The sequence below is a fragment of the Ammospiza nelsoni genome, chromosome 5 (genome assembly GCF_027579445.1).
Source record: "Ammospiza nelsoni isolate bAmmNel1 chromosome 5, bAmmNel1.pri, whole genome shotgun sequence".
Classification (NCBI taxonomy): domain Eukaryota; kingdom Metazoa; phylum Chordata; class Aves; order Passeriformes; family Passerellidae; genus Ammospiza; species Ammospiza nelsoni.
This window is the reverse complement of record NC_080637.1, coordinates 21,901,675-21,917,058: the sequence shown is the minus strand read 5'-3', so window position 1 is coordinate 21,917,058 and position 15,384 is coordinate 21,901,675. Positions and strand designations below refer to the sequence as shown.

The 15,384-nt window shown below is 39.7% G+C and overlaps 1 protein-coding gene across 1 annotated transcript in view; it reads left to right on the top strand.

Annotated features, from left to right (window-relative positions):
- The first annotated feature begins 4,673 nt into the window (after positions 1-4,673).
- The window catches only part of LOC132073668 (hyaluronidase-1-like), a 36,237-nt gene continuing 25,526 nt past the window's right edge, over positions 4,674-15,384 (top strand). The window contains exons 1-2 of the mRNA XM_059472857.1: positions 4,674-4,704; positions 5,556-5,631. Of these exons, the coding sequence (XP_059328840.1) occupies positions 4,689-4,704; positions 5,556-5,631 (92 nt within the window). The 5' untranslated portion in view covers positions 4,674-4,688. The remainder of the gene's footprint in view (positions 4,705-5,555; positions 5,632-15,384) is intronic.

Here is a 15,384-nt window from a genome sequence, read left to right as displayed (position 1 = left end):
TCAACATGGCAGCGGGGGCGGGCGAGACCACGGCGCGCGGCAGCCAAGGGGGAGCCCAGCGAGCGCGCGGCCGCCGCGACCATGCGCCGTGCGGGGGGAGGGGAGGGCGTCGCCTTCCGTGCCCGCCCCCTCGGTACCTGCCGGGCCGGGCGGTGCCGGGCATGGGCGGCCCGCGGGGGCAGAGGAGGAGAACGGGGGTGATCAGAGCACGGAGAAGAAGAAAGACAAGAAAATGACGGAAAAGAGGAGCGGTCGCCGCCGTAAGGACGCGGCCGCTGTCCCGGAGCCGTGGGAACCGGGAGGGGCAGTGCCATGAGGGGCAGTGCCGCCCGGTCTCAGCCCGTGGGGAGCTCGGGTCTGTGGGGGAATCGCCTGGAGCGCGAAGGGGCCCCGACAACATCGCCTGAGCGCGGGGTGCCCGGGCCGCCCGCCGGGGTGCGGGAACCAGCGTGTGCTTCAGCTGTCAGGGGAGCCCGGTGTAGTTTGTAACCCAAAAGTCTTTTCTCGGTTCCAGAAAGGAAGCTTGTTGCCCAGCCGGCGTGTCGCTGTGCCAGCCAGCGGGGAGGCCGGGCGGGGGTGTCACCCACCCACGGGTCGGAGGTGAATAGTAGGTGTTTCGGCTCTCCAGGGGCCAGCTGCTGAGGAGAAATCAGGTATACAATAGACAGCCTTTGTCAGCCAGATTTCTCTTCCCCCTGCTTCTCTCCGTGTGACAGCAACCAGCTGCGATGAAGGCTGAAGACATTTCAAAGCCCCAAGACCCAAAGCCCTGCTGCTTATTTTGTGCAGCTTTCAGCTGCACAAAATAAATGTTCACGTTTCTCACGTGCAAAAGTGAAAAACAGATATCAAAGTGAGCACCTTGCTAGTTTTCTGTTGTTTTAGGTGAAGAGTGTGCCTCATCCTCTGATAAATTAATTGTGTGGAAGGTGCTAGGTGAAAGGGGGAAGGTCCCCCACTGTAACTGTACTGTACATTGTACAGAAGAACTGAAGTACAAGAGGAAACAAACCAGGGAAGGCAGGAGAAAAAATTGGGAACACAAGTCTTTATATGATGCTGAACTGACTTTCAGTATCTTCCAAAAGATGGCAGCCCCTTCTGCTCTACTTACAGGCCCTTTTGCCTGTTCTTAAGAACTTGTAACTGTGTCCCAAAATGTAAGGAAGGGAGAATATGGAAGAAAATCCTGAATTTACACCATAAAAATAGTTTGAAATGCATGCATATACAAGACTCCTCAATCTCCAGATCTCTCAGAAGTGACTTGAATGTTACTGTAAAGGAAAACCAGTAGGAACCAAGTGTTTCTAAATACTTCTCAGCAATCCGAGGTTCTTCAGTGTTACATACTTTCTGTAAAGTACACACTCTCTGTGTAAGCATGTGTGTATTTTACTGGGAAATGCTTAAGCTATAAAATATTGGCAGCATTTCTTTCATTGCAAATGTATGGAAAAAGATAAAACACTTGGAAGCAATTTACAAGACAGTATTTTGTGGGTTTTATTTTTTTGAGATTTGCTTGTTTGGGGTTTTTTTATTTCATGAATGAAACAATTATTGTCTAGCTGAAGCCATTTTGGGGAAATTTACATGCCTCCCTTGCTGGTGGAGTAAATAACAAATGTAGTACACCTTCAATGGGTGTATGGTGGTATTGTCCCCATCTTCTAATCACTTGTATTCTTTGATATTTTTTTTTCTCTCTACAAACTTTTGATATTTGTTCCTTGATCTTGCCCTGCTGCCTGGGTGTTACAGGTGATGCATTTTGCTTCATACTGTTCTTTTCAGACCAGCTGGCTGGTAGATATTCTTAAGGGCCTTTTAACCTTCAGGCTCTATTGTTAGGATTTTGTTTGCTTTTTTAATAAGGGGAGGCGGGAAAGGGAAGAAAAGAGGTCTATTTTCAGTCCCTGTGTTTCATTAATTATTCAAAAGCTGTTTCTGTTTTCATATAATGGCTAAACAGTGAGTCCTGAAGGGAAGGGGAAACACCAATATCTGTCGATACATCCATGGGATCCACTGAAAATTGATTTTTTGCCTTGATATATGTATTTGCAGTCATATCAGCAAAAACCTGCTGTTTCTGCATAAAGCATCCAATTTGAAGCAAAGTTCTCTCAAGGAAAGCCACAAAGTAGAGTCACCTGTCTGTATTTTGAAGATGTAGGAGTGCTCTTGCTGACTTAGGGCAATTGCTTTTTATTGGAGGCTGTCCTCTGAATTTCTCACTGTGCTCCTTTGGGTTCAAATTGTGTTACCCATTGCTGATGTCTATGAGCTTCTTGGGAAGCTCCTCTTCTTTCCTATTTTTCCATTTCAGGATACCACCAAGGTACTGAAATACATTGGAAATTGCATAATGTGTATCAATATAAGTAAGTGTCTTGATTTTAAAGATCTATATTATAAATATTTATTTAATAAATAGATTTTATTATCCTTGACAGAGTTACCTTTGACAGAAAATTGAATTTTATCTTTAAATGTGAACCTCTACCCTAATAGTTCCTACTTTGAGTTTCACAGTTTAAATATTCACACTGTTTCCTAAGGAGCATTCTACAATTGAAGATGGAGTAAGAATGCGAGGAAAGCTTGCTACCTAAAGTTAATTTTTCTAGTGCTATGAATCATACCTTAAAGATTTTATTAATGACTGAACTATATAAGTGAAAAAAAGTTATCCAAGGATTTATTATTTTGTTGGTCGCATCATCACTGCATTTCCCAGGTCTTGGTCTTGTCACAGTTTGGTTTTCTTGTTTTCCATAAAATGAAGAGAGAGTTGATTGCATCAAAGAACAAGCAAGGGGAACAGAGAATATGGCTTTCCATGGGGAAAAAAAAATTCCTGCCATCTCTTCCATCTCATGTTATTTGCAGTGACAAGTGGTGCAGTCTGGGACAAGCACAAACCTCGCTGCAGCGACCACAAGAGCAGGGCTGGGGGAGATCAGCAGTGAGAGCTTGTGATTACTGTGACCACGCAGGAGGGCAGCCTGGGAATGAACAAGAATGAAGCAAGCTGCCTTGCCCTCAATAACATTTTTGGCTGGGCCTGTAGGAAACACCACTCTGCTCACTGCAAAACCACTTGTGGTAACTGAAAATGAGGAACTGTCTTTGTGATTGGAAGTGGGTTTGCAGCTGTGAAGACACAAGTTCTCTTTTTTGAGTAAATCATGTTTTTCTCAAAAGACATCCCACTGAAGAGGATTGGGTTTGCACTGCTACTGAATTGATGCCAAATAATATATTAATTATTTTACTGATAATCCACTCATTCCCTTCTGCTCTCTGTGTTCTGAGCCTTTGAAGTTGAGGAGTCACAGCCCTGAGAGGTACGCCCCAGAGGTAACTGAATAATCTATTAAGTTAGGGTTCATTTCAGATTCAATCACTGTATTTCCTGTCTCAGAAATTTTGCATTATCTGTTTCAGGTGAGGAACAGTTTAGAAGACAGAGGATCAAACCTATGGTATTTTATTTGCTTTATACTGAATTTGTATGCTGTAGGTTTCAATAACAGAACGACACGATTTAGCAACAAAAGTTGCCAGAGAGGACAGTTAAGTTTTATTCTAATTGGTCAGTAAGGCCTGTGCAGATTCCATGTGTCAGTCGGAAGCAGCCTCCCCCTTGGTGGGCAGCAGAGTGTCCTTGCCGCAAGAGTGAGCACGCTGCAGCCTGAGAACCAGTGCTGTGGTACAATAAGTTCTTTCATTTCTTGCACAAATCCTGTCTTAGGTGCCAGCTAGAACTTTTCTCTTCCTGTAGTGCCCATTGTATTTGTCATTTGTTTGTATCTTTTCTAGCCCTCATTTTTGACATCAGACTGCTTACTTGAAGGAAAGAAATTTGTGCCCTTCCAGTTTACTCAACAAAGGATAAGATTGGTTTTGCTTTGGATATAGAATTGTACTTTTGAGTTATGGGGATATCTAGCTCTTTTCAAGAGCTCCTCAGCAATTCCTTTGTGGCCTGAAGCCTCAGACTGTATTGCTTTCCTTTTCAAGACTGAGAGGAAGATGGACTAAAAACATACTGGAATTTGGGGTGTTCTCTCTCTCCTCTTACTTACTGATCATTGCCTGCAGCAACTGTGCAACAGTTCTGTAGCTGCTCTGCAAGTTTTGGGAAAACATTTTGCTTTCCCCAGCTCAGGTAATGTCTAGCCTTGCATTAGATCTCATCTTCAAAATTGTATGGCACAGGGCTTTTTGAAACAATCTTTTTATTCTCTTTGCTTGGTTTATAACTCAGCAAAGGTATGACTTCTTGAATTTTACACTCAGCAATAACCATGAGAGAGGAGTAAATAAGTTAATCTTGTTTTATTTGCAGGTGTTAAAGGGAATATTTATTCCTTCCTGTAAGTTTCCAGACAATTTTTGAATTCAATGTAATAAAATCCCCCTTCAGCCATTAGTCAGCCACCATGGAGCTCAAGAACCTCCCCAGTTAAAAAAAGCAAAAGAGCCACATGTTCTTTCCTTAGTGTGATCTGCAAATCTGTTGTTAGAGCACATTTCCTTAACAACAAAAATCTTGCTCTGGCTTTGAAATGTCAGTTCTTATTTGCAGCGTGACTGACCTCCCACCCTGATCAGCATGGTTCTGACCAGGAAGCCTCCTCTTTACTGACAGGAGGGAAGCACAGGCAAGTGCATTCAAAATGCACCCTTTTTACTGTAAGTGCTAAGAACAAAGTACATACTTGCCCTCTAAAATCTGCCTTGAGGTCAATAGTTTGCTCCCAACAGGTCAATGAGCAACTGGCAAATATGTAATGCAACTCAGCAACAATTTCTTCTTGGATCCTTTTGATGGATGACTTAATAACTTTTATATAGTTTTTATTTATTTTCCCTTTTTTTAAAAAAAATATTTAATTCTCTGTCTGGCACATAACAACCTTAACGGATTGGCATGAACTACATCTTTGTTGTTCACTGAGGTTGTGCTGGGGCTCACACCTGCAGATCCTTACTGCTGCAGCCCTGTGGTGTGTCAGGGCTGGCTGTGTCCAGGCAGTCCTGTTCTGCTGCTGCTGCTCTCCAGGAGGCCAAAGACTGAAACCCTGTCAAAGGGCAGATTTGGGCACCTATCTGGGGCTTCTCTGTTGCATCATACTGTCTCTGCTACTTCTTTAACTGTTTTGCTTCTGTGTGGGTTTTGCCAGTTGATGCAAATATTTGGGAGGGAGGGGGAAAAGAGAGAGCAGTCTTTATGCATCAGTGTTCTTGCAGGTGTATGGCTCCACCTCAGAAAGCAAGATTGAGAACATGCATATCTTGATCAGCCTGATTTTTGTGTTTGGGGAGGTCACTTATATAAGCTGCAGGCCAACTAGAGCAACTGGTACTGTGAATTATATTGTTTTTATAGGCAAAAGAGAATATACTTTAAAAATCTAAAAGCTTAACAAATGTATGCTGTAGGAGTTTTAACATATATAAACAAAACAAAATTGTACATGCTTCAAACTGGCTTGAGAAGATGGATGAAAAGTATTAATTTAATTTATTTTTTTTTCAAACAGTTATGATGCTTAGTGCATATGACCCATCAGTAAGAAGATCTGTAGTCTGCAGTTGCTTCACCTCTGAGAGAACTAAGTAAGTTTTCGATTGCATTCTAGTAAGTAAAGACAGGTTAATTTCCTTAAGACCTTAGGAATATCTGAGATTTAGCACAGACAGACAAGTTATTTTAATTGGTCCATTCCTGGCTACTCTATTATTATTTTCAATTAAGGTCTCTTCCTATGGTATGTTAGGATGGGATATACAAATTATGTCAGTGCTTTATGTGGATATCTACTTTGCTCATGCTCACCAACTCTACCTGAAGGAGTGGTTGTCCAATCAGAACATACCTACCTGACTTTTCATAACTAAAATGCTGGTATATGTGTAGCATAGCATTGCTTGAAGCCCTGTATAGTTTTGGTGCCCAACTGCCTTTTAAGCACATATGAGAACCCACTGGCTGATGTGGAAGAAACTGTTAAACTTGGAGAACATCCACAGCAGTCCTCCTCCTAAAACTTACCCTTTAATAAATACTGATTCTGTGTGCTACAGACTGAAGTAGTGAAATTTAGTTCAGTTTCTATACTTTGTGACAAATAAATTTTGGAAGATGTGTAACTTTTTTATTCGTAGATATCATAGTTCTTCAAGCCTATCATTACATGTGTTAAAATTATATATATAAAATAGAAAAAAAATATTTATATTAAAAAAATATATATTTATATATATATGGCAACTTTAGACCTACCATTCTGAAATGTGGATTTGGTTTTGTAGTGTTTGCTGCAACAGCACAACATGTAACGATGACCTGTTTTGTCGGGTTAGCTTTCTTGACCTTGAATTTTCTCGTGTCTATTTAAAAGATGAAACCCAGCATTTTTATTTCATATACTGTCACAATAATTAAAGTACAATGAGTTGCTGTTCAATAACTAGAAACCTACAGCACGGCTAATAAGGCTTTCTGAGAACATACTTGCTGCTGCAATAGCAGCTCTTTCACTGAGGTCATGGCAGGGAGCCAGAGGAGGTTGGTAGACAGCTAGGCAACCAGAAAAGAACAAGTTTGTCAGCATGTACAGCTGATTAACATGAGGATAATTTTCCCTAAGCTTAGCCTGCAGTGTTTGCTTAAGGTGGGGGGGTTTAATTTTTCACTAAACTTCCTAAAACCTGAACCATTTTTAACTGTGGTGGAAAGTAATTTGTTCAATTCAAGTGGAATAAGGCTCCCTAAGATTTCTATGCTATTTTAACTCTGCCCACACACTGCAGTAGGCTGATGTGTACTTAATGTATAGGCAATATAAGGTTATTCCCATAAAGACACAATATGACAGTTATTTTTGATAGGAGGTTTTATTTCTACTAGAGTGATCAGAACAAGAAAACATGAGAAACATTTAGTGGCAGAAGTGGCAGCCTTTAGCTACTACGTTCTCCTCCTTTTGAATGTCATCTAGATTGCTAGCATGTAACAAGAAATAAATTACCTTGCATTTCTAGGTTGCTTATTGTTATAAATCACAGAATCACAGGTCCGCTAGGCTGGAAGAGACCTTCAAGATCATTGAGTCCAACCCAGCCCTAACACCTCAACTAGACCATAGCACCAAATGCCACATGCAGTCTTTTTTTAAAATACATCCAGGGATGGTGACTCCACCACCTCCCCATGCAAGCCATTCCAACACTTTATCACCCTTTTTGTAAAAAAACTTCCTAATATCCAGCCAATATTTCCCTTGGCGCAGCTTAAGACTGTGTTCTCTGGTTCTGTCAGTTGTTACATAAGTCTGTGGGAATATGAATGGTCTTCTAAGTTTTATGGTGTTCTGTAACCCAGAATCTCTGTTCATGTACAACTTAGTCATAGTTCCAATCTCCAAAGCAGGTTTAGGTGTATTCAACTGCTGCACTGAATCTATGCTTCTCCTTTCTCTGGCTCTCCCCATGGGCAAGGTCAAGGCTGCAAAGAGAACATTACCCAGCCCTGTGTCATGCAGAGACTTCCTTCACACTGAAGTAACCCAGTGTTTGCCTAAGGAACGGTATAAAGCAGATGGACTAAAATAAATGCACAAACTCTAAATGTTCAGAAGAGAAGACAAAAATCAATTCATATTTACACTGTTGGGTTTTTAAGAAATGAAGTAATAGCTCACTCAATTCTCAATATTGTTCTTGAATATACAAGATATTTGCCAAAGTCTATAACCACGTGTGATTTATTTTAAATATGATGCAATCCATAGCCTGCATTCTGCTTAATTTTGCAGTATGAGTTGTCTTTATCCATTATTTATTGTGCTCAAATATGAGGAGGATCAGAATATTAGACAGAAATAGCACAGTAGCTTTGAGTATATCTTGTAGAAATGAGATGAAACTGAGTAGTAAAACCAGCAGTGCTTAAGGGTCTGGATTGAGAATGACTGCAGGGGAGATCCAGGAGTGGCTGGGAGTTGCCCTGGCAATGTGGCCTTAGAAAGATGAATGCAGGTCCCTGGGGCTTCTGGTGAGAGATTCCCACAAAAGCCAGGGATGCATTAGTGCCATTGTGCAAGGCCCTAAAGCACCTTATCAGGAATAATGTGTATGATTCTCTCTGTCCATTTTCTAGAAGTGAATTTAGATTGGAACAGGTTCAGAAGATAAATAGCATGTCTGGGAAAATAGGAAAGAGGAGATGAAGCACCATGGCAAAACAAAATGACAGAAGATCAAAGAAAATATTATATATATATATATATATATATATATATATATATATATATATATATATATATATATACTGCCAATGAATAGGTATAATTTCTGTTGACTTGATATAATTTCTGTTCCTACATGTAATTTCTTAACAATCAACAGAGTCATTTTCAGGTGGTGAGGGACTTCATGAGCAACAGGGAGGAAATATATTTTTTTAAGTAAAAGATAATGTTCGTTCCAGAAGTATTTATAAATTAATAACAGACACATTTCTAGAGAAATGTACAGATTCCTAATTCTGAGAACAGTCTGTAATGTGTCTCCAGCAGAATTAAGTGGGAACTAAAAGATTTTAGTGCTTTAAAGCTGGAGCTCAAGACAAAGCGATTCTATACAGTGTTGCTTTTAACACCAAAGGACAGGACTCAGTCCAGAAAATCCCTTTAGTTTTTCTGTTCATCTTTGTCTTTTAGGTATCTTGCCATCTAAAAAGTAATAATAAACCAAATCACTGCTATGGAAGGAATTCAAAATCCTTCTGTCTGAAGTTTTCTAAAATTAATAATGATTTGGGGGTCCTTTGAAGAACAGTAGCTTCCAAACAAATCTGTCAAATATTAATTTAACTCTCTGTTTAGTCTACAGCAGTGAAATTGCTTTGAATAGAAAATACATGATAAAATATGTGTAATGGGTCTTGTCAAAAAGCTTTTTCACTCTCTTTCGCATTTTCCAATAACAGACAATCTCCACTGCCTTTAATGAAAAGTAATAAAACTTCTGAAGCCAGAACTGATTGCTGGTTAATTTAAAAGAAAGGAAAGTTTATTACCTCTCTTTGCAGTATACTGCTCATTCTCTGAATCTAGAAGTCAGTGGTTAAATAAAGTCTCTCTGGGAGGAATTTTCCATTGTGAGTCATAAGCATTGGATTGACAACCTTTATAGAAATTTAAATGCAACCCTATTAAACAATGCACTTCTATAAAAGCTGAGGGATAAATTCCTCTCACTGAGTGCGGGGGCACTAAGGTGCAGTATCTGAGAGAATGACCTGCAGGGAGTTTATGTAGCTGTGACAAGCCATGAGGTTGGGATCTGCCTGGCTGGAGGAGGACAGGATATCTAATGGTACAGAGCCCATCAGCCAGCAGCAATTATCTAAATGGTGTTTGCCCACAGGAATAAAGCAACAGCCACATAAATAAAGAATTGTTGGGTTTATTTCAATATCATGTTAGAGCTGAATATTGCTCTTGCAAACATCACTTGAAACAAGTATTTCAGTTAAATGAAAATAACTATCACAATACTTCCTGGCCTGTGTTTTAAGTGTACAAAATTTAGGAAAAAAAATCCTCTAAACTTATTTTGTGTTTTCATCAACTTTGTCTCCCATAACTATCAGTTTTGGCTTAATTTTGAGTTTTTGCCTGTTAACTCTGGGTTACCTATAAGTGAAAAGTGTAAATGTGTGCAAAATTATTAAAAATTTCAAACACCACTCCTGTCACAATAAAAAAAAAAGGATTGGGGAAATTACAGTTTCCCATATTTAAAACAATTGGCAAATGTAATGCCAGTCAACCCACTTGGGATGCTGAGCATACACATGAAGGAGAAAACTAGAGAGATCAGAGATGATGTTGTAATGATGCACAGGAAGAATGCTGAGAAGAGCATATGTGAAGATGCTGGACAGCTTTCTGGAACAACAGAGAAGGCAGCACCCGCAGCTATTTTGGGAATGTGTAACGTCCCTGTTCTGATTAAATCCGAGCACTCAGAAATGCCAGTGTGTGGCCACAATTTTGTGATGCTGACCCTGGCTGCTGGGCTGGGCTGGGCTCAGGTGAAGCTTTTGGACACAGATATTTCTTTGTGGTGGCAATTCTAGAAGCAGTTCTCAAAGTCTACACAGCTACAAGAGCTTAAAAGCCAGCACTCCTAATATAATCCCTTCTGGCATCAGGTCAGGTGCATGGTGCTGTGCAAGTTATTTCTTGTTTTCACCCTTCTGCTATCACCACCTCTATCCTGCTTAAGATCTGCACTGGTTGTATCTTCCTGGGGAAGGACATTGCAAGGTGTTTGTAAGCTACAAACCCCATGCAGCTCAGCCCTGTGCTTCTCAGAATGCAGGAGTGCCAAAAGAGAAATGCAGTGAGGCCCTGCCACTTCAAGAGTGTTACTATTAACATTTTCTGTCTTGTAGCAATAATTTTTGTCAACATCCATGTCTACATGTTATTTCTTGTTTCTTAAAGCAAATTATTGTTTACTGCTAGTGATCAGCTGCTCTTTCTCTTTTCACTCAAAATCAGCTACTAATAAAACATCAAAGTTTGTGCTTTGCTGTACATATGCTTTTCTGTTGGTAAGACTGAATAGCTCAAGTTATGCCAAACATTTGAACAAGCAGATGAACAAAACCCAGTAAAGAATCTACACAAGTGAGTTGGTTTCTACACATTCTTCTGAGCCAGCAATCAGAGATTTAAAGTATTTGGAAACAAAACAATCCATTAACCAGTGTAGTCCATAAAATTAATCAGCCATAATATACTCTCTGAGATTAGCAGTAGTTTCCCACCAGCCATAACCTCTCTCCCTCCAGCAAAACAGGAACTTTACAGGTCTGTATCACTCCCTGGCTCTTGCCAGCCCACAATCCAGAGAGCAGCACAGCTATTTACAGTTGGTTTCATTAAAATTGCCTTGTATTGCAGAGATGGGAGCATTCATGCACGTGTATGTATGTATTTTATGTGTATATGTATGCATTATTTGTATGTATATAATCACTGTTCTTTTGTGTCCTGCACTTCTATTCCAACAAGGATGCATCCTGTCCACTTGGGTAAAAGTAAAATCTGACGAGAAAGAACCATTTACTTTCAACAATCTTGTAGAGCATCACTTGTCTTTGGCCTTTCCAATGCATTTTGTACTGAAACTTCTGCAGCAGCAGAGGCTGTAACTGGACTTTCAATGTAGCTTTCTGTCTGGATGAGGTTTTATAGCCCAGGGCCTCAGAACAGGCAGGATTTCCAAGATGCATTTTATTGGAAAGCTTTGAATAGCTCTGCTCCTTCACATGGATTTTTGAAATCACTGCTGATCATGCAAGATAATTTGAATCCAAAGTCATGTGGAAAACCTCCCACTCTCAGAGTCCTGATGCATTTGCCAGTTTTGTAAGCAGTTGCCCTTAAATGTAAATCTCTTCCTATGGTAGACATTTACAATGAAGCAAGGAGATCTGTAGTGGATGCTTGTTGAGTTCAACAGATGTATGAGACTTCAAAGGCACTGCAAACATGACTGGTTCTCCAGTGGGTAGTCTTACCTGAAGTGAGGTAGATGATATTTTTACTAAGAAAAAATGAGGGAATTTTTCCAGACCTGGAAACAGCCATAGCTCAGTATGCAACTCTTTTGTATTCTCTTTTCAGCCACTGCTGACTTAAATTCTAAATTATTCTATTAAATCTCTTTTTGGTTTCTTAGCAAGTAGACTTATGCCTCTCTTGAGTTTAGTTACAGAGAGTAAAGGTACAGAGACTGGATCATCAATATTAAGATTTGTTAAATGTATGATTACTAAATGAAGAAATTTCCAATTATTCTGCTTTGTGCCATATTTTTGTCAGAATGTTAACAAAATCTTTCTTGATTGATAAATATTGATAAAAATAAATCTGGATAAATTTTCTGATAGCTTCCATTTCATAATGTTATGTTTGTTTCCAGTGTTTCCAGTGATCTCTCGCTTGCCCCACCAAAAATACTGAAAAAGAGAAACTATAGTAAGTGTTCATTCTAATACAGGCACATCAAGGAAGTGCAGAGAACATGACAGCATGGTAATCAGTGTACCAATGGTGGCAATGCTTTCTGCAATTACAAACCTGGCTCTGGGTTCTCTCAGGCTCTCTCAAAATTCTGTTCAAATTGATGAGGCAAAGTTTAATGTTCAGAGGATTTTTCACTGAACTTATGCCCCTGTTTTAATTCTGTGAGGATGGGATGCCAATGGCAGGAGCAGAGATTTGGGAAAAGTCATCATCCTTGCTGTCAGGCCCAGGATAGTGCAGGAACAGTTTCTAATCTTGGTGGCATTTTCTATTGAAGGAGCACAGCAGGAGATAAAAGGTGGGTGGAGTGGCTGGCATTTAGCTGAGTCACACTGCTTCTAACAACAAAAGAATTTCAGTTCAATAATTGGCCAAAGGGTCAACCAGATCCTTGCCTTGCCTAAGGCAATATTTCCATGATGCTTTCGGTCTGTGCAATTGCTTCCTTACACACATGGAGTCAGGGAGCCTAGGCAAACTCCTTAACTCTTAGAGGGCTTTATGCTGGGCTAGGAATTGTCATTTTCTTAAACACTGGACATGGAATTGCAGAGTTTAGCTTCCCCAGTTGTGTTTATTGTGTGGTTCTGGTATCTTTTCTCATCGGTTGAATAATTGAGCTGGTTTGCAATAAACACTTTTAATCTGTGCTGCCTACGTTCTAGGTAGTTATGGTCTTGCTAAATAAGTTTTTGTGGAAGCATTTTCTTATGAATTGCCTTTACAACTTTATACATATATATATGTATATCTGAATATCTATATGTATATCTCTTTATATTCCTTTCCTACCTCATTTTTAAGTGGTGTCCTTCTATTTCAGTGATTAAAAAGAACATTTATTGTTACTTCACATGTTAATCTTTGTTAATGCCACTTTCTACATATACTTAGCAATGGCAAAATGAACAGAAAGTGCCTCTAAATGTAAAGCAACTGCTGCTATAATATATAGTTCCCCTTGTAGGTTCACCACAAAGGATAATGCCAACCTCCTGACACAGCAAGTGCAATCCATATTAAGCTATTTAATAGCTCTTAATTTGTTTTTATTTTTAGAGGTTGCTCTTGAAATATGTATTTAAGATTCTCTTTTTAAAGTCATTTGGAGTTCTGAATTAAATATCCACAGGGCTCAAAAAAATCTTGATAATGTTATTTCTATGAGGCACAAGGGGTAGGATTTGTTTGACTGTGTGCAGATCACTGCAGGAGTTATTGGCACCTATGCTAATCACATCATTTTCCTTTTATAACCAAAGAAGAGAAATGAGTCAGCTGATCAACTTCTGATATCTGGTACAAGATGAGATGAACTGCATCTTAAAAGCAGCTTTTACTCCCTAAAGACTTCAAAACAAGCCTTGGTGACCAGTTCAGGTGTAGACATTTGCACTGGTGATATCTAAAAAGAGATGAGTCTCATCGAGGTGACTGCCAGTAGTTATGAGCAGGCCTTTAAACAAGCTTGAGCTCTGCACACTTACTCTTAGCTGTACAGCCGTTTGCATATTAAGCAATCTGCTAATACTCATCTTCCACAATATCCTCTTTTTTCTGTCTTTACAGTAGACTGCTGACAATTCTGACTAGTCCTTTAAATGAAGAAATTTAGTTATTAAAAAAAAAGTATGCAACTTGTAAGTTCTAAGAGTGAAGGCAGGGTATCAGTTTTTAAATAAATTGCTACATAGCTGTATTATTAGCTTTAAACTTGCAGGAACTTTGCTAATGGTCCTGAGAAGTCATGAGTAAAGGCAAAGTCACACATTATGCTTAAATCTAGATTGGATAATTTCACTGAGGCTTCAATTATAGGCTTAAATAAACAAATCTTCTGCATGTGGATTTGAAGAATTTTGACTCACTTCTTGGAGTAAGGCATTGCCACTGCAAATGTAGGCATTCTTTTCTTGATGAATGTTTTAGTAAACTTTTTTTCCTAATTTTATGAAGCTGGCCTCAAAAGAATTTTTCAAAAATCTTTCTATGACATTAGGCAGTGTGTCAGAAATCTGTGTGGCAAGGTAGGTATTCATAATATTGTACATTTTTTGCATAATAAATCTCAGCGTTGTGCAAAAGTCTTCTGAAACGATGATTAGTTTTTAGACTCAAAGGGCTGCTCTGTAGAATTATGAGAACCTGAAAAAAAGGGGGGGGGGGGAAATGAAAGAAAAGTGAAAAACAACTTCGTTGCTAAAGAAAATACACTTTCATTTTCAGCCACAAGATGGTGCCACTTCCTTAATGTAAAGTACAATTTGCCTTTGAAAACGGTATAAAAATGACATTTACCAAATTAATCCCCATGGAAAGAGTGAAGGAGCAGAGGAGTCCTACTAGTGCCTTTAAAATAGCACTTAAATGGCATTTAAATGACATATGGTTCTTGTGTTGGCCCTCTGCAGAAGACTAGGTTATATTCTGCCTGAATTCAGGGACATATTTGCTAATTTGTGTGACAGAAATAGCCTTTTAGTGCATATGGTCACTGCCAGCTCTTCAGCAAATCATGGTGCTCCATCCGAGTGAGTTTCTGTTTCTTTCTGTGTACCAAAACCAATTATTTAGCAAATTTCAAAACTTTGTCTGTGGAAGTGTACTGAAGATTGGTGATCTGCACAGACACAACTGAAATATCAGAAGAGTGGGGCTGCCAATGTGTGGCTGAGAACCCACCTGACCCATTCACAATATTCTTTTTACAGCCATTTCAGAAGAAGACCTTTTGGGATACTAACTGTGGTTTATTATTTTCACCTTATGTGGGTGAAAACCTGAAAGAGAAAACCAGAAAACCTATGGTTTGTGCAGCACTTTGTCTATAAAATTATCTTCAAGTCAGAGGCTGAAAGAATAGGAAATGGCAAAAGAGGCAGTCCCTTGGCAGCTCTCTGTCGCCCTGCTTGGCTCCACTTTGCTCATCCCCACTGGTCCCTCTGGAGGCCCTGGCCTTTGCCCCACCTTCTGCCTGCTTCCCTGGTTGTTTGCCCTGTCTGCTTCCCCTCACACTCATCTGGTAGCTGCTTCCTCTGTGGTCACCCCAAGAAAGTACAGGAGAGCAAAAGATCATGGAGCATCTCCCTGCTTTTACTTGGGGTTCAAGTACCCCAAAAGTAGGGTGTAACAATGCAAAAATGTTGGACAAACTTGACCACGTGCATCATTACTAGTACAACACGTGATGAGACTATGTTTTACTTTTCTAAGAATAGAGCTGTAATTTGTTTTATCATGGAAATCCTAGTCTGTAGTTAAG